Genomic DNA, 19,575 nt, shown 5'->3' on the forward strand with positions numbered 1-19,575 from the left:
GATTAAGCTTTTCCAAAGTGAATACTTTCTTGCACATATATTGATGACGTAGTGCACACCCACCGTCAGTCATGGCATTTTCCAGGTCGCTGCGGATATTCCATTTACTGAAGAATATCCACAGAGGACAACCTTGTTCCGTTGCACGAACCTTTCATAAACAGAGCGTATGTTCTATGTCGTTACGTCATAATGCATATATATTCTGTTGACACCTAATCTTGACAAGTGCACCTAGGTCGTGCATGATACGGTGCGCAGCCAGATTACCTTGTCATTAAAGATGCATGAAAAATGTGAATTGTTCCAACGAGTTTCCGAAACAGAAACCAGATGACGTGATCTGTAACCGTGGCCGTTTCAAATAGCATCTAAGTAAGATTGTCTATCGGGAAACCTACCGATCTGCCTACAATATGCCGAACGAGATCTACTATAATTTATTTTGCTATAGGCCAATTGGACTATAGTTGGACTTGTTTCTAATTATTTCACAAACTATCAATTTCCGGACAAAATGGTTTGTTAGGTCACAGAGATGAAAACTTAATGGACCTCCTCAGTTTGAAAAGAACAATGTTTTTGGACAAAATTGAAATTTACATATGTAATGAAGCATCTTTTCTTGAACATTAATGTTCAGGTAAAGATGTTTCATTGAAAACACAATTTTTCATAGATTTTCCTTCTGACAACCTAAACTGAATATCTGTGTCATTGATTTTCGGTGAAAATTGTAAGAAATATTATAACCTTATATTTAGTTAACAATTTCCAAACTCCTGTAATATGTGATGAAATTTCTCAAAAAGGTTTCAGTGGAAACCTTAGGACAACAAAACTTAAATCATATTGATATCCTCATGCAGAAATGCACCACTTCAAATTTATCTGATAAATATCATAATAAGTAACTGATCAGTCTATAGCAAAATAGGTAGAATGGCCAGGATAATATCCTGTTTGGCCTATTATAAGGCAATCTGTAGGTTTCCCCAACCTGTTAACGGTAAAACAGTAATACTTGCCAAACAGATTGTCATGGCACAGTGGGTGAAAGCAATGATCTGTTCTCATCTTTTTGCATACACTGTTGTTGAACAGGCAAAACAGCTTTTGCTGTGATTTCAGGACATAAGTAAATCAAAATTCTTGTTTGTTTTCAAAGACATTTGCATGTCTTCATCATCCCAATAAAAATAGAATCCTGATGAAGATGTGACTTTTTTACCCTTTAGTAAACTTCTGCACTCAAATCACCAGTCTTCAAATACAGGCTTACTGCTAGACACATATTAGATGATCCTGCGCACTAAACGCATTTGTGACAAGAGAGGCGGTACAATGAATTGGGGGAGTACACTTGGCTGCTACAGGTAGCTTGAATATTATGCACGTGCAATACATGCTACCATGACATGAAATCAACACTGCTACTGATTAACACCTGTCTCGCTACTGTTCTACACCTGTCTCAATACTGTTTAACAGATTTCAGTTGTAAAAAATGTCCAAGTTAGGAAAACATGGGCAAATAGTTCATTCTCAGGCAAGGGAGATAGCATACAATGTTATCATGTATATGGACAAAAATTGTGCAACCAAACCAGATTCTCTTTTACAAAGTAGCCTTGCTACTGGACTCTAAACGGCAACTTTAAAGCACATTAAAGCAGAAGGTGGTAGGATTGCGAGTTGACCTACATTTATCAGTCCCACCAAGTTGTGCAAACCCAAAACTTGCAGTTACAAACTTGATGATTTCGACCGGTGTGCAGTCTGTCAATTTGTACGAAGTTTATATGGCGTAAAAAAAACAACTACCCACTCTGGATACGATGTATGATATGGCAATTCGTTGGGATTGTACCTCTTCCCAAATTGAGTGTGCTATAACAATTCATGCGTGAAACGCTCGGGGAAAATGAACTTCTCAATATTTATCAGACAACCTGTCTCCCTCTTGTTTCAAGTGGATCATGCCGTGGTGCGTTCCCAAGTATGCAAATTGGGGACATTTGTCAGGTCGTGGATCATCTTATATGTGTTTACCAGTAAGTTGATACATATCAGGGTTCCAGCAAATGAAGAATGGTGTATGGTGAACAGTTCACATAATTAAGACCATCTTGAGATGACTTACAGTAGATAAAGAATAGTTCATGATAATGTAAGTATTAGGGCATGACCACAGTATATGAGCCAAATATGATGCTTTATGAAAATATAGTAACAAACAAGAATTTTAATTCATTTCGAGGTGAATATAATATGTTTTATGAATGTATGGTAATGAATATGAATTTTGATTTATGGACATTTTACTTGATACTTGATTCAACATTTGATTCAGTAGCAACAAACTGTTGTGGATCCACATTGCGATAATGTCATCGCAATCAGTTGCTATTCATGAAGTACATGTACTTGTTTTTATTTGTGGCCACTCTATTCTGTTTATTTAAGTGTCACATTAACATGAAAATAATACATATGTATGGTATAATCAGTTGACAACAAGTTGCAGTATACCACTGTATATCTAGAGATCTCTGGTGATGACTGTGATTGCAAATTCTGAGAGATCTTTCAAATCAGTAACATTTGAAATTTTTTAACATAATTTCACAGAGAGACAGATATTGTATTAACATCTCACCTTGTGTTACACTGCATATACAGAGATGCCAGCCTCTGTAATTTTATCATAGTCTCTATGAATTTTAACTTTGAACTATGCCAATATGATTCCACGAGAATTCCCAGAAAATTTGAATGAAATGCATTAAAATTTTGACATACAGACAAAAACATATATTTTCAATGAAGAAATACAATTTCGGACTTCACATACCTTCCAATCATATTTAATGACATATTTCAACTGAAATAATTGCAAGTAACAAATGTAATGAGTTCAATACCTTTGCGATTTGACATATTTAGTTCAGGTGTAAATAATGTAACCCCGTGACCGTAATATCATTCATTTTTTTTCTCAGAATCCATCGTGATTTTGTTTATTTAGTTGACTACTAATTTTATGGTCAAACTGCTAATTTTGAACATTGAAACTACTATTTGCAATACTTTATGGTCTGCATCTCTTCATATATCAGAGCTCCAGATATTTTTGAAGTAATCGGGAGTATGTCCTGCCACATATTCTTATATATGAGTTATTGCATTTCTTGAGGAGTAACTAGCATTTTGTATACTCCCATTAGTTTAAAGAATTGAGTACTTTTACACAGTGTCTTTTCCTTATTGGGTAATTATCCCTTCTAACTATGCAAATATAAATGCAAGACCTAACTTTTAAGTGATTCTTATATTCCCAAGTAGATAGCAGCCATTTTGGCACAGGCAACATAGAAGTCACGTGACCTATAGTCATCGCCAGACAGTGGCTACGGCTTTAATAGTATATGTACATATAGGCATGACTTAACATTTGCTAATACTGTTGTAGAGTTCGGGCTCCACAATGAATTATTATAGGCAAGCCAGTTTAGTTGACTGAGTAAAGTTTGCCAGGTGTTATAGACCTATGGGGTGTTAAGTAATTCTTATGCTTTTCTGTACTTCCAGATTTGTAAGTAATTGAGTAAATTTGATTTTTATTGAGTGATATAAGGAAATATGCACCTTATCTGGAGGTCTGATTTATAATTTTCACAAGCCTTTCCATAGGAATTACTGGAGACAAAAATTATATATTGAATAAACTTTGCTTGCATCAAAATTACTAATAAACATTTTGAAATGTAAATGGATGAAGTATTAATAGAGCAATATACACACATAGATATTGCAGTACTTATGTAAACACCATCTGCTTCTTTGTGAACTATTGAAACAGGCTTTGGCACTCAACAGAGTTAAATCAGCATGTGTAAGGAGCACTTGAAAGTTCCATAAAAAATGGGACATGTATTCTGCTTCTTTGAAAGGGGTATATATTAAATCCTTATTATCAACACTCTTGGGCAAGAGGTGTCAGCTTATTTGTGTGGCAAGGCATAATAGGAATAAATGTTAAACCTGCTGATTACTTAATCAGCAGATTCATAGTTTTGTGAAATCAGTTGTTATGTGCTCGTGATTTATTGATGTTGACATCATGTTCAATTTAGCATGAGTACTGCCAATGAGTGTCTGACTTGTGAAGGTCCAGGTTAGAATTGATCTTCAGTAACCCATGCTTGTCGTAAGAGGCGACTTACGGGATCGAGTGGTCAAGTTCGCTGACTTGGTTAAACATGTCATCGGTTCCCAGCTGTGCAGATAGATGCTCATGCTGTTGATCACTGGATTGTCTGATCCAGGCTTGGATATTTTACAGACCGATGCCATATAGCTAGAATATTTCAGAGTGCAGCATTAAACAATAAGCCAACCAACTCTAACAAACTGTGTTCGAAATTTTTCTCACAAATGCTTAAGACTGTTATAATCATGTTACTAATAGAGGCAGAGCACATTGCTAGACTCTGGTATTGACTTTCCTCCATGTCATGATTTACGTCTCATCACTGGAAGGGCAGTGGCCTCGCTAAGTAGTTAAAGCGTTAGTTCATCATGCCGAAGATTTGATTACCCAAAAGGGCACAATGTGTGAAGCCCATTTCAGGTGTCCCCCGCCATGATTTTGCTGGAATATTGCTAAAAGCAGCTTAAAACTGAACTCACTCACTTACTCATCACTCTAAAAGTGGTGGTAGAGTAGCTTAGTGGTAATAGTGTTTGCTCATATTTCCGAAGACCAGGGTTAGTTTTTCCACATGAGTACAACATGTCACATCTGTGCCAACTCAGAAGTTTGTCACAGGTAAAACACTTCTTGTTTTAACATCAGTATCGCTTACTGCAGGTGCTGTCGTCTCAGAATATTACATTTGAAGAGAAACCTGAGTTCCCTGGTTCAAAGTCACAGTATGTCCATAAGCTGGAATACATTCAGCCCGAGATGCAAGAGGGTATTCCCGTCTACAGAGTCATGGGAAGAGATGGGAAGATTGTGGATGAAACACAAGATCCAAAGGTAGGTTACCCTGTTTACAGTTTTAGATTGCTTCAAAAACTACCATCCATTCCTTTGAATATTGTTTTACATTTTATTTGCCACCTTATATTGTGTATAGTACACAACCCTGTGCACTTAAAAGAACCCATGAATCCATTGGTAAATGACTAGATAGTGGCCTCATGAATTCATGAAAACACCGATAGTCCATTTGTCTCATAAGCCTAAGCTTATGAGCCAAATGGACTATAGTTGCAGGTACATCAATTTGTAGGAAACATGGACAAAAGACTGTGACTATGTGTCCCAAACCACCCAGCTTTGAATGGGTACCTTGTTAACTTATCCACCCTAATGGCTGCAAGAGTTGTGTAATTTCCAGGGAATTGTGACTGAAAAATGCAATGTGCTGTTGAGATTGACGTACTGTGATTAAGCAGAGCTGGATATGAGCACTATTCAAGATTTTCAAATCTCTCTTAGTCTTATGATAGTCATAAGTTAATGTTAATGTATGGCACTTACAATTATCTTAGCCCTAAGAGAGTTTCAAAAATCTAGGCTCAGAAAAATAGTGTTGCCCTTATAGTATCAAGGAAATACACAAAATCTTCTGTTTGGAATCACTGTAACAAAGTAGTTTTAAACAATCACTAACAATACTATGTGGACTCAGTTTTTGTGAAATGTTCCAGTTGGACAAAGACACTGTGATAAAGATGTATAAGGACATGACTCTCCTCAACACCATGGACCGTGTACTGTATGAGTCACAAAGACAGGGCCGAATCTCCTTCTACATGACCAACTACGGTGAGGAGGGAACTCATGTGGGGTCAGCTGCTGCCCTTGACCCCAGAGATCTTGTGTTTGGTCAGTACAGAGAGGCAGGTATGTTCATTAGCTTGAAGGAGAATTTTCAGGCATTGTCCAGCTAATGGTTGGACTGGACAATATGACTGTCATTAGCATATGACTAGGCTTAAAAATTGACTCTCAAGCATACTTCAGGGTTCCTTACAGTTAGTGTGAGGGTTCTTTGAATGGACCGTTCAACTGCACATGTTGATAATATCTTTAGAGCCTGGAATGAATCATTGATCATATGGACTGGTGGATGAGATGGTGCACTTAACAGCTCTGAAACAACTAACCACTTCGCTAAGTCATAGATGTGTTGTCAGTACAATGAATATTGTACATCTTGATGTTTCTCAACAGGTGTGCTGACTTGCTATTTCTCTATGTTTGTCAACAGGTATCCTGATTTGATGTTTCTGTATGTTCAACTGGTGTGCTGACTTGCTATTTCTATGTGTTGTCAACTGGTGTCCCTACTAGCTATTTCTGTATGTTTGTCAACAGGTGTGTTGATGTGGCGGGGCTTCACCCTGGACCAGTTCATGAACCAGTGCTATGGCAATGCAGGTGATGCAGGGAAAGGGAGACAGATGCCAGTCCACTATGGCTCGCGAGAACTCAACTTCATCACCATCTCCTCAACTCTAGCCACACAGATGCCACAAGGTCTGCAGGAAAAATGATGAAGCTAAAATTATCTGTGAAATATAATGGACATGAATACTTATGATTATTCGTAAAAATAAGTAGCATCAGGATTGTAACTGTGAAAGGTTGTGTTGTATGAGGTGGAGCACTTTCCATTGCATTATTACTGTCTTCAGCTGTCTCCGAAACCATGAGTATGGGTTCGAATATGGATTTCTTAAAAGTGGAAACACCCAAAACCCAGATCACGTGGGCTTTTTCTCAGATATCGGACACACCACAATAACATTAGTAATGTGTGTCAAATGATTTATTGAATTTTATCTTCCCATATTGCTATCAGATTAGTGTAGTTTAAAAATGGCAATGGAGTCAATATCCCCTGTTATATAACATGCATGTCCTTATGTGCTGTGTTCAGGGTCGCAGTATATACTAGGAATCTAAATTAGTGTTGATTGTAAAGGCCTGTGTTGGGGGTGGCAGGTGTTTTCATACTTTAGAAGGTATGGGCTTATGATTGCCTCAGCTTTTGGATACATTTTGCGGAATGGTGCTTATGCTAGGGGGTTCGGTTGACTGCATGTCATCATACTTCAATTGCAAATGAAGCTACCCAACTGATGTCACATCCATACTCACCTATTCACACCAACAAACATGCAATCCTTCCTCCTTGCAGCTGCTGGGGCTGCCTATGGCTTCAAGCTGAAGAAGAACGACTTGTGCGTGATGTGCTACTTCGGGGAGGGGGCAGCATCTGAAGGAGATGCTCATGCTGCATTTAACTTCGCTGCTGTTCTAGACTGCCCGATCATCTTCTTCTGGTGCGACTTTCTGATAACATCTAACTTACTCAATCACAATGCACCCAATAGGGACACCAAAATAGAACCTGTCCTCAACACAACATGCTGCTTGTTGGGACGTCAGTTAGCCTTGTGGTTGAAGTGTTTGTTTGCCACATCGAAGACAAGATTTCATTTCCATTCAGAATGTGTGAAGCCCAATTATGGTGTCTCCCACTGCTTGAATATTGCTTAACACAACATTCAAACATTTCCATTGTGCTGGATGTATGAGGGATGAATTTAATGGACTGGGTTGTATGATTTGATGATGAGGATGTTTGTGCTGCTTCACTATATGGATCATTGTTTGTTATGGCCATTACTGGTTATTAACTTGAATGCTTCCATATTGCCACAGTATGTACAAGAGGCGACAGAGTAGTGTAATGGTTAAGGTGTTCATTCATCACGTTGAGGACCCAAGTCCGATTCCCCACATGGGTACAATGTGTGAAGCCCATTTCTGGTGTACCTCAGCATGATATTGTTGGAATATTGCTAAAAGCAGTGTGAAACCAAACTTACTCCCTCAGTATATAAATGTAGCATTGAACACCAAGATCCATTCAAGATTTTATATGAGACCACTAAAATGTGAAACACATGGTTGTATTTTTAATCTAACTGGTTGTGTGCAGTTGTGTGTCGCATCCTTAACAAGCTGATTCTAAATGCTGTCAGCTGTTTACCTGACCCAAACATAGGATTTTCCTTAAGACTGGATTATTGCTGACAGAGGCATAAAGTAACTGGGAAATAGAAGGGAAACTACATAAACATGTTTGCGGATACCCTTGATCATAATGAATTCATTATGCTGCTGCATCAGCAAATTTTTTCCCATCTTATTTTAGGGTATTGATGTTTTATCAGTAGAACCGTACAAAGATTAACACCTTGGATTGGGACATCAAGGTTTTCAGGTCTGTTTTTTACAACGAATTCTTAGCAGTGTCATCATCATATCTTATTTTTTTCAGCCGAAACAATGGATATGCCATTTCTACACCTACGAAGGATCAGTACAAAGGAGATGGTATTGGTAGGGATACTTTGTGTGCCAGTGGAAAATTACAGAATAATACAAACTGCCATTTCTTGTAGTTCTATTTTTTTATGTTCTTACCTCACTTGCCCTGTCACGTCTCGTACCATTGGTACAGCCAGCAGGGCTGCTACTGATGGATTGCTCTAGAACTATGTAGCACCAAAGTACTATCTCCATGACTATAGTATACATCCTCCTCGATAGTCTACAAGGTATAGACCCATGAAGGTCACAGGGTAGAATCAGCCTTCAGTAACCCATGCTTGCCATAAAAGGCGACTTTGCTTGTCGTATGAGGCGACTAACGGGATCGGGTGGTCAGGCTCACTGACTTGGTTGACACATGTCATCGGTTCCCAGCTGTACAGATCAATGCTCATTTTGTTGATCACTGGATTGTGTGGTCCAGACTCGATTATTTACAGACTGCTGCCATATAGCTGGAATATTGCTGAGTGTGGCGTAAAACTAAACTCACTCACTCACTACAAGGTCTACGTTCCGATAACTCTCCACTATACCCTGGAAGCATCTTCAGCATCAACAGTGTTGCCAAGTTTAATCAGTTGGATAATTTAAGAAGAGAAAATGAGTTGTGATTGGTACACTCAACTTCAAGCTAAGTTACCAGATTGGATAAAAAGCCAACAAAGGGAGGTAATAAAATCATCGGGCTGAGTGGTAAATGCATCCAGGATATAGAGATATACCATGGAGATTATCTAGGATGAGACTGCATAGCATCCATGAAGATCCTGCTTAGAACTGGTCTTCATCAACCCATGCTTGTTGTAAAAGGATGTTGCTAGAATATTGCCTATATGATGGTGTATTATTTGGTCTCTTATTTGCTTGTATCCCTCTAACTGGTAACACTCCCTTGCTCAGCTGGTAACTATAGCAACTATGTGCACTTACAACCTGTGAAGTTTTACTTCTTTAAGTGGCACTTGAAAGCTGGTATGAAGAGGAACACATTTTATACATTGATAACTTCCTTATTGCAAGAGCTGAGATGATTGTTGAAGGTGCGAATACCATTATCAAGCAAGTGATACATAATATTATACACAAGAAGAATATATGCATGAAATATATTTGAGTTTAAACAATTGAAGAGGGTGATGCATAGTGTCGTGACTTTCCTTGAAGTTTTTGTGGTGATGCTTTGTTAAATGTAGAACTTAACTGTTTTCTAATCAGCTTCACGTGGAGCAGGGTACGGCATTCTGACAGTCCGAGTGGATGGCAATGATGCTTTTGCTGTGTACAATGCCACAAAGACTGCTCGGGAAATGGCTATCAGTCAAAGCAGACCTGTTCTCATCGAGGCAATGACTTACAGGTATGCATGTGTGAAGCTTTTTTCTGAGTTATCTCCCTTTCTATACTTGCTCTAGGCAGAGACCATATAATAGATTATATGGTCTCTGCTCTAGGGTAACTCATGACCCTTCTGCTTATTACACTACCATCATCATCATGCAAAATGTATACTGAAAACCGTATGGGGCTGCATGTAGTTGGGCAACAATAAAGCTTTTTATGAAGACATATTATTCAGTGCTTAGTGCAGGTACCATCTTCCCTCACAACAATACTCTTCACGATTCTGTGGTTTATGTTTAACCATGGGTGACCCATAAAAAGCAAATGCACATCTTCACGTTATCAGGAATAGCATATCACCAAATCCGCAGTTGTGATCAAGTTAATCATGTTGTAAAATAGCAATATTGAGTTTTCAGATTCATAGGTTTTCAGATGCTTTGGAAACATTCAAGGGTTCAGAAATTGAGATGATTTCCAGTGCCATTATGATGTGAAAAGACGTGTAGAATCCAGCTCCCTTTCTTCCAAGTAATGCTGGCTCAAGCTGGTTGAATTTTAGGCTTCAGTTATGTGCTTGTTTTTGTGTGCTTGTTAATTGTAACATATCGGGCGGGTATACATTGAATTCTGAATGTTGACGACCCTTGAAGATTCAAATTAGAATTGCTCTTCAGTAACACATGCTTGTCGTAAGAGGTGACTAACGCCACCCACTGGATTGGATGCTCAGACTCACTGTCTTGCTTCACACATGCACAGATCGATGTTCATGTTGTTGATCATTGGATTGTCTGGTCCAGATGCGATTTTTTTTATACACCTCTGCCATGTAGCTGGAATATTGCTGCCAGGCTCGCTGACTCGCTTGACACATGCATAGATTGATGTTCATGTTGTTGATCATTGGATTGACTGGTCCAGACAAGATTTTTTTTATAGACCTCGGCCATATAGCTTGAATATTGAATGCTGAAAGCTGAATGCTGAAAGTCGGTATGTGTTCTCCAGGATTGGGCATCACAGCACCTCTGACGACAGTTCAGCTTACCGGTCAGTGGATGAAGTAAGCTACTGGGACAAACAGGACAACCCGATCTCACGTTTACGCAACTACATGGTGAACCAGGGCTACTGGGATGACGACATGGAAAAAGAGTGGAAGCTGGAATCGAGGAAAAAGGTAGGGCATGTAAATGTTAACTGCTGTATAATGAAGATGTCTCGTGGAGGAAGTTGGGAGATAAGATGAAGAAAAATGACTTCTCGGGAATATCTGTGCTGATGTTACTGGACTTCCTAAATGGCATAGGTTAGATTTCTCAAAAACTCAAATTGGTTAACTGATTTGTCATCTTTTGTTTTTTCACTCTTTACTCCTTTATATGGATTCAGGAAATGATATGGTAATAGAAATAGTGTTCATATCCAGACTCACTGCCTGCTGATGGCACCATGTACATTGCTATCCCCGGTCAGAGGACACTATCATACTTTCTGGTACCTTTTCAACTCCCTGGGGATCATACAGCCATGCTGCCTATACGCAACTAAACACTCACATTGTCAGCACATCCTCGGGGGTACCCATTTACAGTGGGTGAACTGAGACTGTGACAAAGTATCCATACTTTTCAGCATTTTACTTGGGGCACTAGGATCGCCTAGTGGATAAAGTGATCGCTTGTCGCGCCGAAAACCAGGTTCAGTTCCAATCATGGGTACAGTGTGTGGAAGCCATTTCTGATGTCCTCCTCCATGGTATTGCAAGAATATTGCTAACACTGGTATAAAATCATACCCACTCACTCACCAACACTCACTTAAGTGACATTCCTCCTCAGCAGTTTCAGGGATTTGTGTTACCAGATTGTGCCAGGCTCACCTTGGACAGTCTGAATAGGTGATAAACAACTGTTTTGTTTAGGCAAGAAGTTGACACTGAATTTGTCTAGATGTCATTGTTTAATGCATTTTTATCCCCACGGCATGTAATGTGAGGGATATTGTTGACGTCTTTGTCTGTCTGTCCATCTGTCCGTAATGATTTTGTTTCCAGAGCATAACTCAGAAACCGTTCAGTATTTTTAGACCAAACTTGATAGATATAATAATCTCAACCTATGGTTGTGCCTTTTGCTATTTACAGATTTTGGGCATTTTTATTTTTAGTGTTTTTTTCGATGGAACATTTTGGTGTTAGTCTAATGGTGGGGTGGGCTTCGTTTCCGGTGCAGAACTCAAAAACCGTTCAATATTATTCTGCAATACTTGGTAGATATATCAATCAGAACCTAAAGTGGTGCTTTTTGCTATTTACCGCTTTTTGTGATGTATTATTTTCTCGGTTTCCAAGGAAACGTTTTGGACTTTGTCTCAAAAGTGAGAGGTGTGTTTCATTTCCAGAGCACATCTCAAAAACTTTGTAATATCTGTCAGCAAATCTTGGTAGATATGTGTGGCTGATCCCGAAGTGGTGCCTTTTGCTTTTTACAGGTTTTTGTGATTTATTATTTTTTCGGTTTCATAAAAACGTTTTGGACATAATCTCATAATGGAGGGATAGGCTTCCGTTCAATATTTTCCTGCAAAACTTGTTAAATACATCAGTCAGAACCTAAAGTGGTGCCTTTTGGTACTTACAGATTTTTGTGAGATATTATTTTCTCAATTTCTCTCTCTCTCTCTCTCTCTCTCTCTCTCTCTCTCTCTCTCTCTCTCTCTCTCTCTCTCTCTCTCTCTCTCTCTCTCTCTCTCTCTCTCTCTCTCTCTCTCTCTCTCTCTCTCTCTCTCTCTCTCTCTCTCTCTCTCTCTCTCTCTCTCTCTCTCTCTCTCTCTCTCTCTCTCTCTCTCTCTCTCTCAAATGTGTCTCTAGTCAAATGTGCGACTGCACGTTTTCTTGTACCTAACATCAGTGGTATTTTAAAACAGGTTTCACATGTTGGCAAAATAGGCACAAGTAACAAAGGTCTCCTAGTATTATCTGTGACCGACAGGGAATAGCTTCTTGTGCCTGTTTTGCCACCATGTGAAACTTGTTTTACAGTACCACTGATATAGCTACGAGATAACGCCTTTATTTATTTCACATTTTTTCTCAAACTTACTTCTTTACTAATTGATCAATATCAAGTGGACAATTATTGATCTATATGACCTATATCTGAAACCAGGTCTATTGTTTAATGGTAAAAGTCTTTTGTATTTTTTCCATTGAATCTATTTCTTTTAGGTGATGAAATCATTTGCAGCAGCAGAAAACCGCAAGAAGCCAAACCCAGAGGAATTGTTTCATGATGTGTATGATGAAATGCCTCCACACATACGGCGCCAGATGCAGGAGATGAAACACCATGTTCAACAATACAAAGAACACTACCCTCTGGAGCACCACGACAAAATGTCGTAACTCACACACAGAGTCGCTCAGTTTTCGACACACACTGTCAGTCAGTCACAAGTTCAAGTTCATAGGCAGATGTTTATCAATTCAACTGTATCAAATCTTTCAAGTAGAGAAATATTGCAAATAGGGAAGACATGTTTGACTCTGCAGGGTTTCAGTGTTCCTCAGATATTACTGGGAAAGAATGGTTCAAACTTAATTTGTCATGCTGCCAAAATGACTTTATTTATTGTGGTTTTTTGGGTTTCATTTTTGTGATTGTATATCAGTATTAATAGTTGATAATGTTGATAGAGCCATTTATTTCCAGTTTTCAAACATCCATGTTGACCTAGATCTGTGTCATCATGTGAGGACTTTTTGACTGAAATTAGGTGCAAACTTAAATGATCTGCCCATGGCATGATTTGTTTTGTTTTACAGGCATGTGTGATTAAGACATGCCTGTTGGTTTTCTCATATTTAGACGCTTATTCTTCAAATCAAAGGTACAGGATCTGAGTTGTGTTCAATTTGATGCAGGGAAGGGTAAAGATCGTATTGTTACATATCAAAGCAGTTGTTGTAAATTGTGTAAATAGGATTCATAAACTGTTCCTGAAAATGAAATATGACATTCACAAGGAGTACAGTTCAACAAAATGAAGTTCTTGTGTTTGTTAGGACTGCTTCAGACATCCTTCTATAGCATTATCTTTTTTAAAGACTTAAGATTCTTTGGTTAGTTGTTAATGCAAACTTCAGTTGCTTTTATCAGTTTTAAAGAACAAACATACAACACGAACAATACTCACTGGAACTTTGTCTCATAACCAGGATATCATGATGACCTAATAATTCCAAGTCAAAGTTCAAGTAAAATGTAGAAACTATTTTACTGAACACTGATCATTATCATGTGAAACAAGCAGATGCAAGATTGTGAGCCATATTAACAGATTGTCACTATTAATGTCACTGTTATTTTGAATGATATTAGAAACTGTAATATGTTGAGTTCTTTCATGGAACAAACTGATGATGAAAATGTAATGTTTGAGAGAGTGCTTGTTTGCATGTATATAGTGTGTCATGTGGAAAGAAGTATCTGAAATTATTGTGGATGAATATAATAAATACTGGGTAAACTTATTTGTGATCTTGCTTTGTTTTGGTGGTTGAGGGAGAGTCTAAACTCTCCACTCTTGATATATCATGCACTGTTGCACCCAATGTATTCACATTTTGTGACAGCCTACACCAGGAGATTATGCAGACAGCAGTTGATTTGGGTGACCTTGACCTTATTTTCAAGGTCTCATTGACACTTTGACAACTTTTGGACATGTGCATACACAATATCTTATAAAACCTTGCACCCAATTTTAGCCTCTGAGCTGAAGAATATGTTGCAACTTCTGCGTGAGGAATTGACAACAGTATCATAGTAGGGTAGGGTAAAAGGGGATGGGGTACCTGGTTCAGAATTTGGATCTGCCCTAGCGCAAATACAAACTTGATACAGACAATGGATGTGTGCATCTGATCTGTACATTATCGGATGCAGGAAGATCTTTTTCTCGGCATATGTACCACCTACACTTACCCCATAAGATCGTTTCACAAAGTGTGCCATATTCATACCAAATAAGAACTATCTAATACCCGTGCAACTAAATAGATGGATTGTTGTTTGTCATACGAAATCACAGAATTGTCTGGCCCAGACAATTTACAGACAAGACAACGAAGATGCGACAACAAAGAGATCTAAGGTAAGATACATATTATTCACTTTATACCATGTGGATGTGTTTCGTCAGAGTCAGTGAGTTTAGTTTAGCAATATTCCAGCTATATGGCGGCGGTCTATAAATAACCGAGTCTGGACCGGACAATTCAGTGATCAACAGCATGAGCATCGATCTGCGCAATTGGGACCGTTGACATGTGCCTACAAAGTCAGCGAGCCTGACCACCCGATCCCGTTAGTCGCCTCTTACGACAGGTATAGTCGCCTTTCATGGCAAGCATGGGTTCCTGAAGGCCTATTCTACCCCGGGACCTTTACAGGTCTGTTCGGGCAGAATTCACAGACAAAGCTGGCATCCTCTTGAAAGCAGTTGGGTCCCGAGCCACAGAACATTCGTAACCTTACGACCTGTCGTAACCCTGTGGTTTTCCATAGGGATGTCGTACCGCTCCGAACGCTTTGTGGATATCGATAGGCCGATGGTTGATATTAAAGGGTTGATGAGCATCTTTGCTGAATCAGATGTTGTGCTTGATGAGTCTTGGGACGATCCCCAGAGTCAAGAGCATTTTCAAGCAAACTATTCATGCCTCACGAGTGAGTATGGCTTTACGCCGCTTTTAGTTTTATTCCAGCAATATCATGTCTTCAGACACTAGAAATGTGCTTCACACATTGTACTCACATGGGGAATCTAACCCGGGCTTTCATCGTGACGAACGAACGCCTTGATCACTAAACCCCAACCCAACCCAACATAGCCCACCCCTCGATGCCACATGGTGACGCGTAGTAATCAGCCTCGTTAACATGGTTAATGGCACTGCGTTGTTCAAAGATCTGTATATGTTTGTGCATGATATTAACTGCCCCCAGTTAATATTGCGGGAATATTGCTGAGTGTGGCTTAAAACTGAACTCACTCACTCAGTCATGATAGTACGCGAGCAAAAACAAACCTTGCTACGTTTACCGGGTATTCGGCAAACGTTTTTATCGACTTTTATCTAAGCAACTCAGTATATATTTAAGTGACTTTTTAGTGATTTTCTACATCCCCTAGCTTCTGCAGAAATTGAGCACCTTCAGCATGTTTTCAGCCACTATACCCGGTCAACAAAATTATACGCATCGCCCTTCACCTAACATGAAAACAGGCCTCCAGCAATCACGAACCTGTACCTATCTTTCTCCCCTGCTAACAGGATCGGTTTCCCAGTTGCATAGCTCGATGGTAATGCTGTTGATCACTGGATTGTTTGGTTCATACTCGCTCATAGACGGGGTCGCCATATAGCTGGAATATTGTTGAGAGCGGCGTAAAACTAAACTCGCCCACTAACAGGACCACCACGTCAACCGGTTCCGGAAGCAACAAACTGCCATCGAACCACACTTTCCAAGCTCGACACTACTGAAAACCCAACTAAAAGATAACGACAGGAACACCTCAAAACAACCACCCAAAGATGTCTACAAAATCAGCTGTGGCGAGGAAGGTGAACATCAAGCAAAAAATCAGACCGAAAACAACAAACTCAGATAACATTATCAACTGTACTGGACAGTGTTGAAACATCAAAAAACTCCTTTAGTTCACCCACAAAAAACTGCCAGAAGTACTTCAAATCCGCCGACACAAGCCCTCAATCACCAGATATGAGGATATCTCATCCGATCGCCTACAATAAACTGATAAAAGAACCAAGCAGAGCAGAGCACTGAAGCCATCATTGCTAATACTATTAGCCATGTATACTTTCTTCATCCTCATTGACAAATGGCTTCCTCGTATTGTCACTGCATGGTGTCACCTCATTAGTCATACGTCCCATTAGTCATACGTCTTGAATAAGCATGTCATAGTTGATTGCTCTAACATATGAACCCTTAATACCTCTGTAAATGGAATGACCCACATAAGACGAAACAAAAACAATTTAGATTTATATTTATTCTTATAACAAATATAAATGTATAAAATATTACTTTAGTAGTTCTGTCACATCTATAAACATTTCTTCAAAACTTAGTTATATCCTCTTTGACATAACATTTCATTAGCAGATTGTATTTATGTGTTTATTCTGCGGCATTAGTAAGGCGTATGTTTAAACCATTGCTTCTCATAACAAATATGAATATACCATTAAAAGTAGAGGATATGTGATTTACAGAATTGATAAAATACAAATGGTGAAGTCAAGGTGGAAAGAGGTGATGAAGAGAAATCAAGGGACAATGTGACAATTTATTCAATTCCTTTGGAAATATTTCATCTGTATGGAAAAATGTTACTTTTTCTCACATGCTTTAGTATTGGCTAGTGGTATGCTCGCAAAATGGAATATCCCTTACTTTTTAACGGTATTTATACAACATTTCTTCGGTACTTCAGTCACATATATAGAAAATTTCTTTAGTACACTGGTAACATACTCTAGTTCGTTAGGAGTGAGTATTTATTCTTTTAACAGACGTAATATAAATAGTTCTTCCTTACTTTGGTTACACGCTTTTAACACATCACAACATGAGTAGATTCATAGTTCTAAAAATGTAAAGTATTTCCTTACATCTGCATGGTAGTTTCATTCGAATCGGAAACTGAATTATATTCTTACCCAACTTTTCTAAGAATAACACATTCAGAACGATCGGTATGCATAGGAGACGTATTGACTTATGCTTGACTATCATCTTCTTTCTCGCACAAGAAAAAAATACGTATGTAGAGCCCTTAAGGGCCGCACATACGTACGAGTCTGTTGTATCGTATGGAACATGACTAATCCGTGCCGTTCCGTAAGACAAGCGGACGTATGAAGAATGGGCGTATGACTAATGGTATACAACCCACTGCACTATTTCTCCTATCCATTGTTGTTGTTATAACACCCCTTCATTCATACTTACATGTTGTGTTTACCTAATCCCTGCTGGTGTTTATGAGTCTGTTTTGTACTATAGTACTTCACCCTAGCTTGACACCGTTATAAGAACCAATACCGAAACATCCCATCATAGCTCTAATAAAGAAGTTGTGATCCTTAAAATGTCTTCATTGCCACTCCTTTCACTTAAACAGTCTAGCATAGTGTAACAAAAGGCATATCTCGCCGCGAATAGTTGTTAAACTGCCGTTGCGACGTAAACCAACATTCATATTCATTCACACAAACAATCACTTAGTAAACGACGGATAAGCATTATCGGTGCAGTTGATAACAAAAAGACAGGGGTGGAAGGTTGATCGCGGGCCAGTCGATTATACGTTCTCTATGCTTTCATATCGATTAAGCACTCATACTGACGCAAGCGTCACGTCACATCGCACAAGAGTTCCCTGTTGCAAGGAAATGACCCCATTAGATCAGAGCTAGCAGTGTGTCAGCAATGTTGTCGTGACGTCATATTGAACCATATTTATATCCCGTACATGAGGGGATACGCGTCACTTCCCCTTCGGATACAAGTTGTCATACACTCAAATAGCACCGTGTGATGACAACACGCTTCACATATCACGTTACCTAAGTCTTCTTTGCAGTGTTGTGGGGAAGCCTGTGAGATAAAGTTGTCGCTCGTCATTCTTGCAGTGTTGTGGGGAAGCCTGTGAAATAAAGTTGTCGCTCGTCATTCTTGCAGTGTTGTGGGGGAAGCCTATGAGATAAAGCTGTACGTCGCTCGTCATTCTTGCAGTGTTGTGGGGAAGCCTGTTAGTTAAAGCTTTCGCTCGTCACGCCGAAGAGACGAGTTCGATTTCTCGACATAAATATAATATGCGAAGCCTATTTTTGGTGTCGTCCGCTGCGGTAATGCTGGAATATTGCTAAAAGCGGCCTAATACTATAGTCTCAAACTTATTATTCAACATCAGGCAGCTGGAGTAATTTTGTAGGCCTCTCGACGTCAGAAAAGTTCGAGAATGCCTGGAATGCTAAAAGCAGAGTTAAACTCACTCACTCTGAAATGTCGTAATTTAAGGGTATTGTATCTGCCATCTTTTTGTAATCACTTTTTTTTTCTAACAAACACCCTTTGGGCATTCCGTTAGATACTCTGTCTACTGCCGCATGTATTGTAAAGTGACTTATTTGCTGATTTCTTTGTTTCTCTTTGTTGTTTAAGTTGATCACTGGATTGTCAGGTCCAAACTCGATTATTTACAGAGCGCCGCCATATAGCTGGAATATTGCCGAGTGCGTCACTCACTCACTCACGTTGTTGTTCAGCATCGCCTCCGGGACGGTGGGATAGTCCGGTGGTTAAAGCATTCGTTCGTCTCCCCAAACCCAGGTTCGGACCCGTGAAGGTCTGGGGTAGAATAGACCTTCAGCAACCCATGCTGGCCACAAAAGGCAACTATGCTTGTCGTAAGAGGCGACTGACGGGATCGGGTTGTCAGACTTGCTGACCTGGTTGACATGTCATCGGTTCCCAGTTGCGCAGATCAATGCTCATGCTGTTGGTCACTGGATTGTCTGGACCAGAATCCATTATTTACAGACCACCGCCATATAGCTGGAATATTGTTGGGTGAGGCGTGAAACTAAACCTAATCACTCACTAACCCAGGTTCGATCCGATATTTTGTGTTTAGCCCCTTTCTGGTGTCCTCCGCCGTGATTTTGCTGAAATATTGCTAAACCCGGCGTAAAACCGTATTAACTC

The 19,575-nt window shown here is 39.3% G+C and overlaps 1 protein-coding gene across 1 annotated transcript; it reads left to right on the forward strand.

Annotated features, from left to right (window-relative positions):
• The first annotated feature begins 32 nt into the window (after positions 1-32).
• LOC137293588 (2-oxoisovalerate dehydrogenase subunit alpha, mitochondrial-like) lies at positions 33-14,300 on the forward strand. The gene is made up of 9 exons (XM_067824225.1): positions 33-167; positions 4,874-5,044; positions 5,722-5,917; positions 6,392-6,553; positions 7,218-7,362; positions 8,367-8,428; positions 9,638-9,779; positions 10,775-10,946; positions 12,996-14,300. The coding sequence occupies exons 1-9, from the start codon at positions 72-74 to the stop codon at positions 13,170-13,172; spliced, it is 1,323 nt and encodes a 440-aa protein (XP_067680326.1). The 5' UTR covers positions 33-71; the 3' UTR covers positions 13,173-14,300.
• The last annotated feature ends 5,275 nt before the right edge of the window (positions 14,301-19,575 follow it).

This window comes from Haliotis asinina, chromosome 8 (assembly GCF_037392515.1).
Source record: "Haliotis asinina isolate JCU_RB_2024 chromosome 8, JCU_Hal_asi_v2, whole genome shotgun sequence".
NCBI classification, from domain to species: Eukaryota; Metazoa; Mollusca; class Gastropoda; order Lepetellida; family Haliotidae; genus Haliotis; species Haliotis asinina.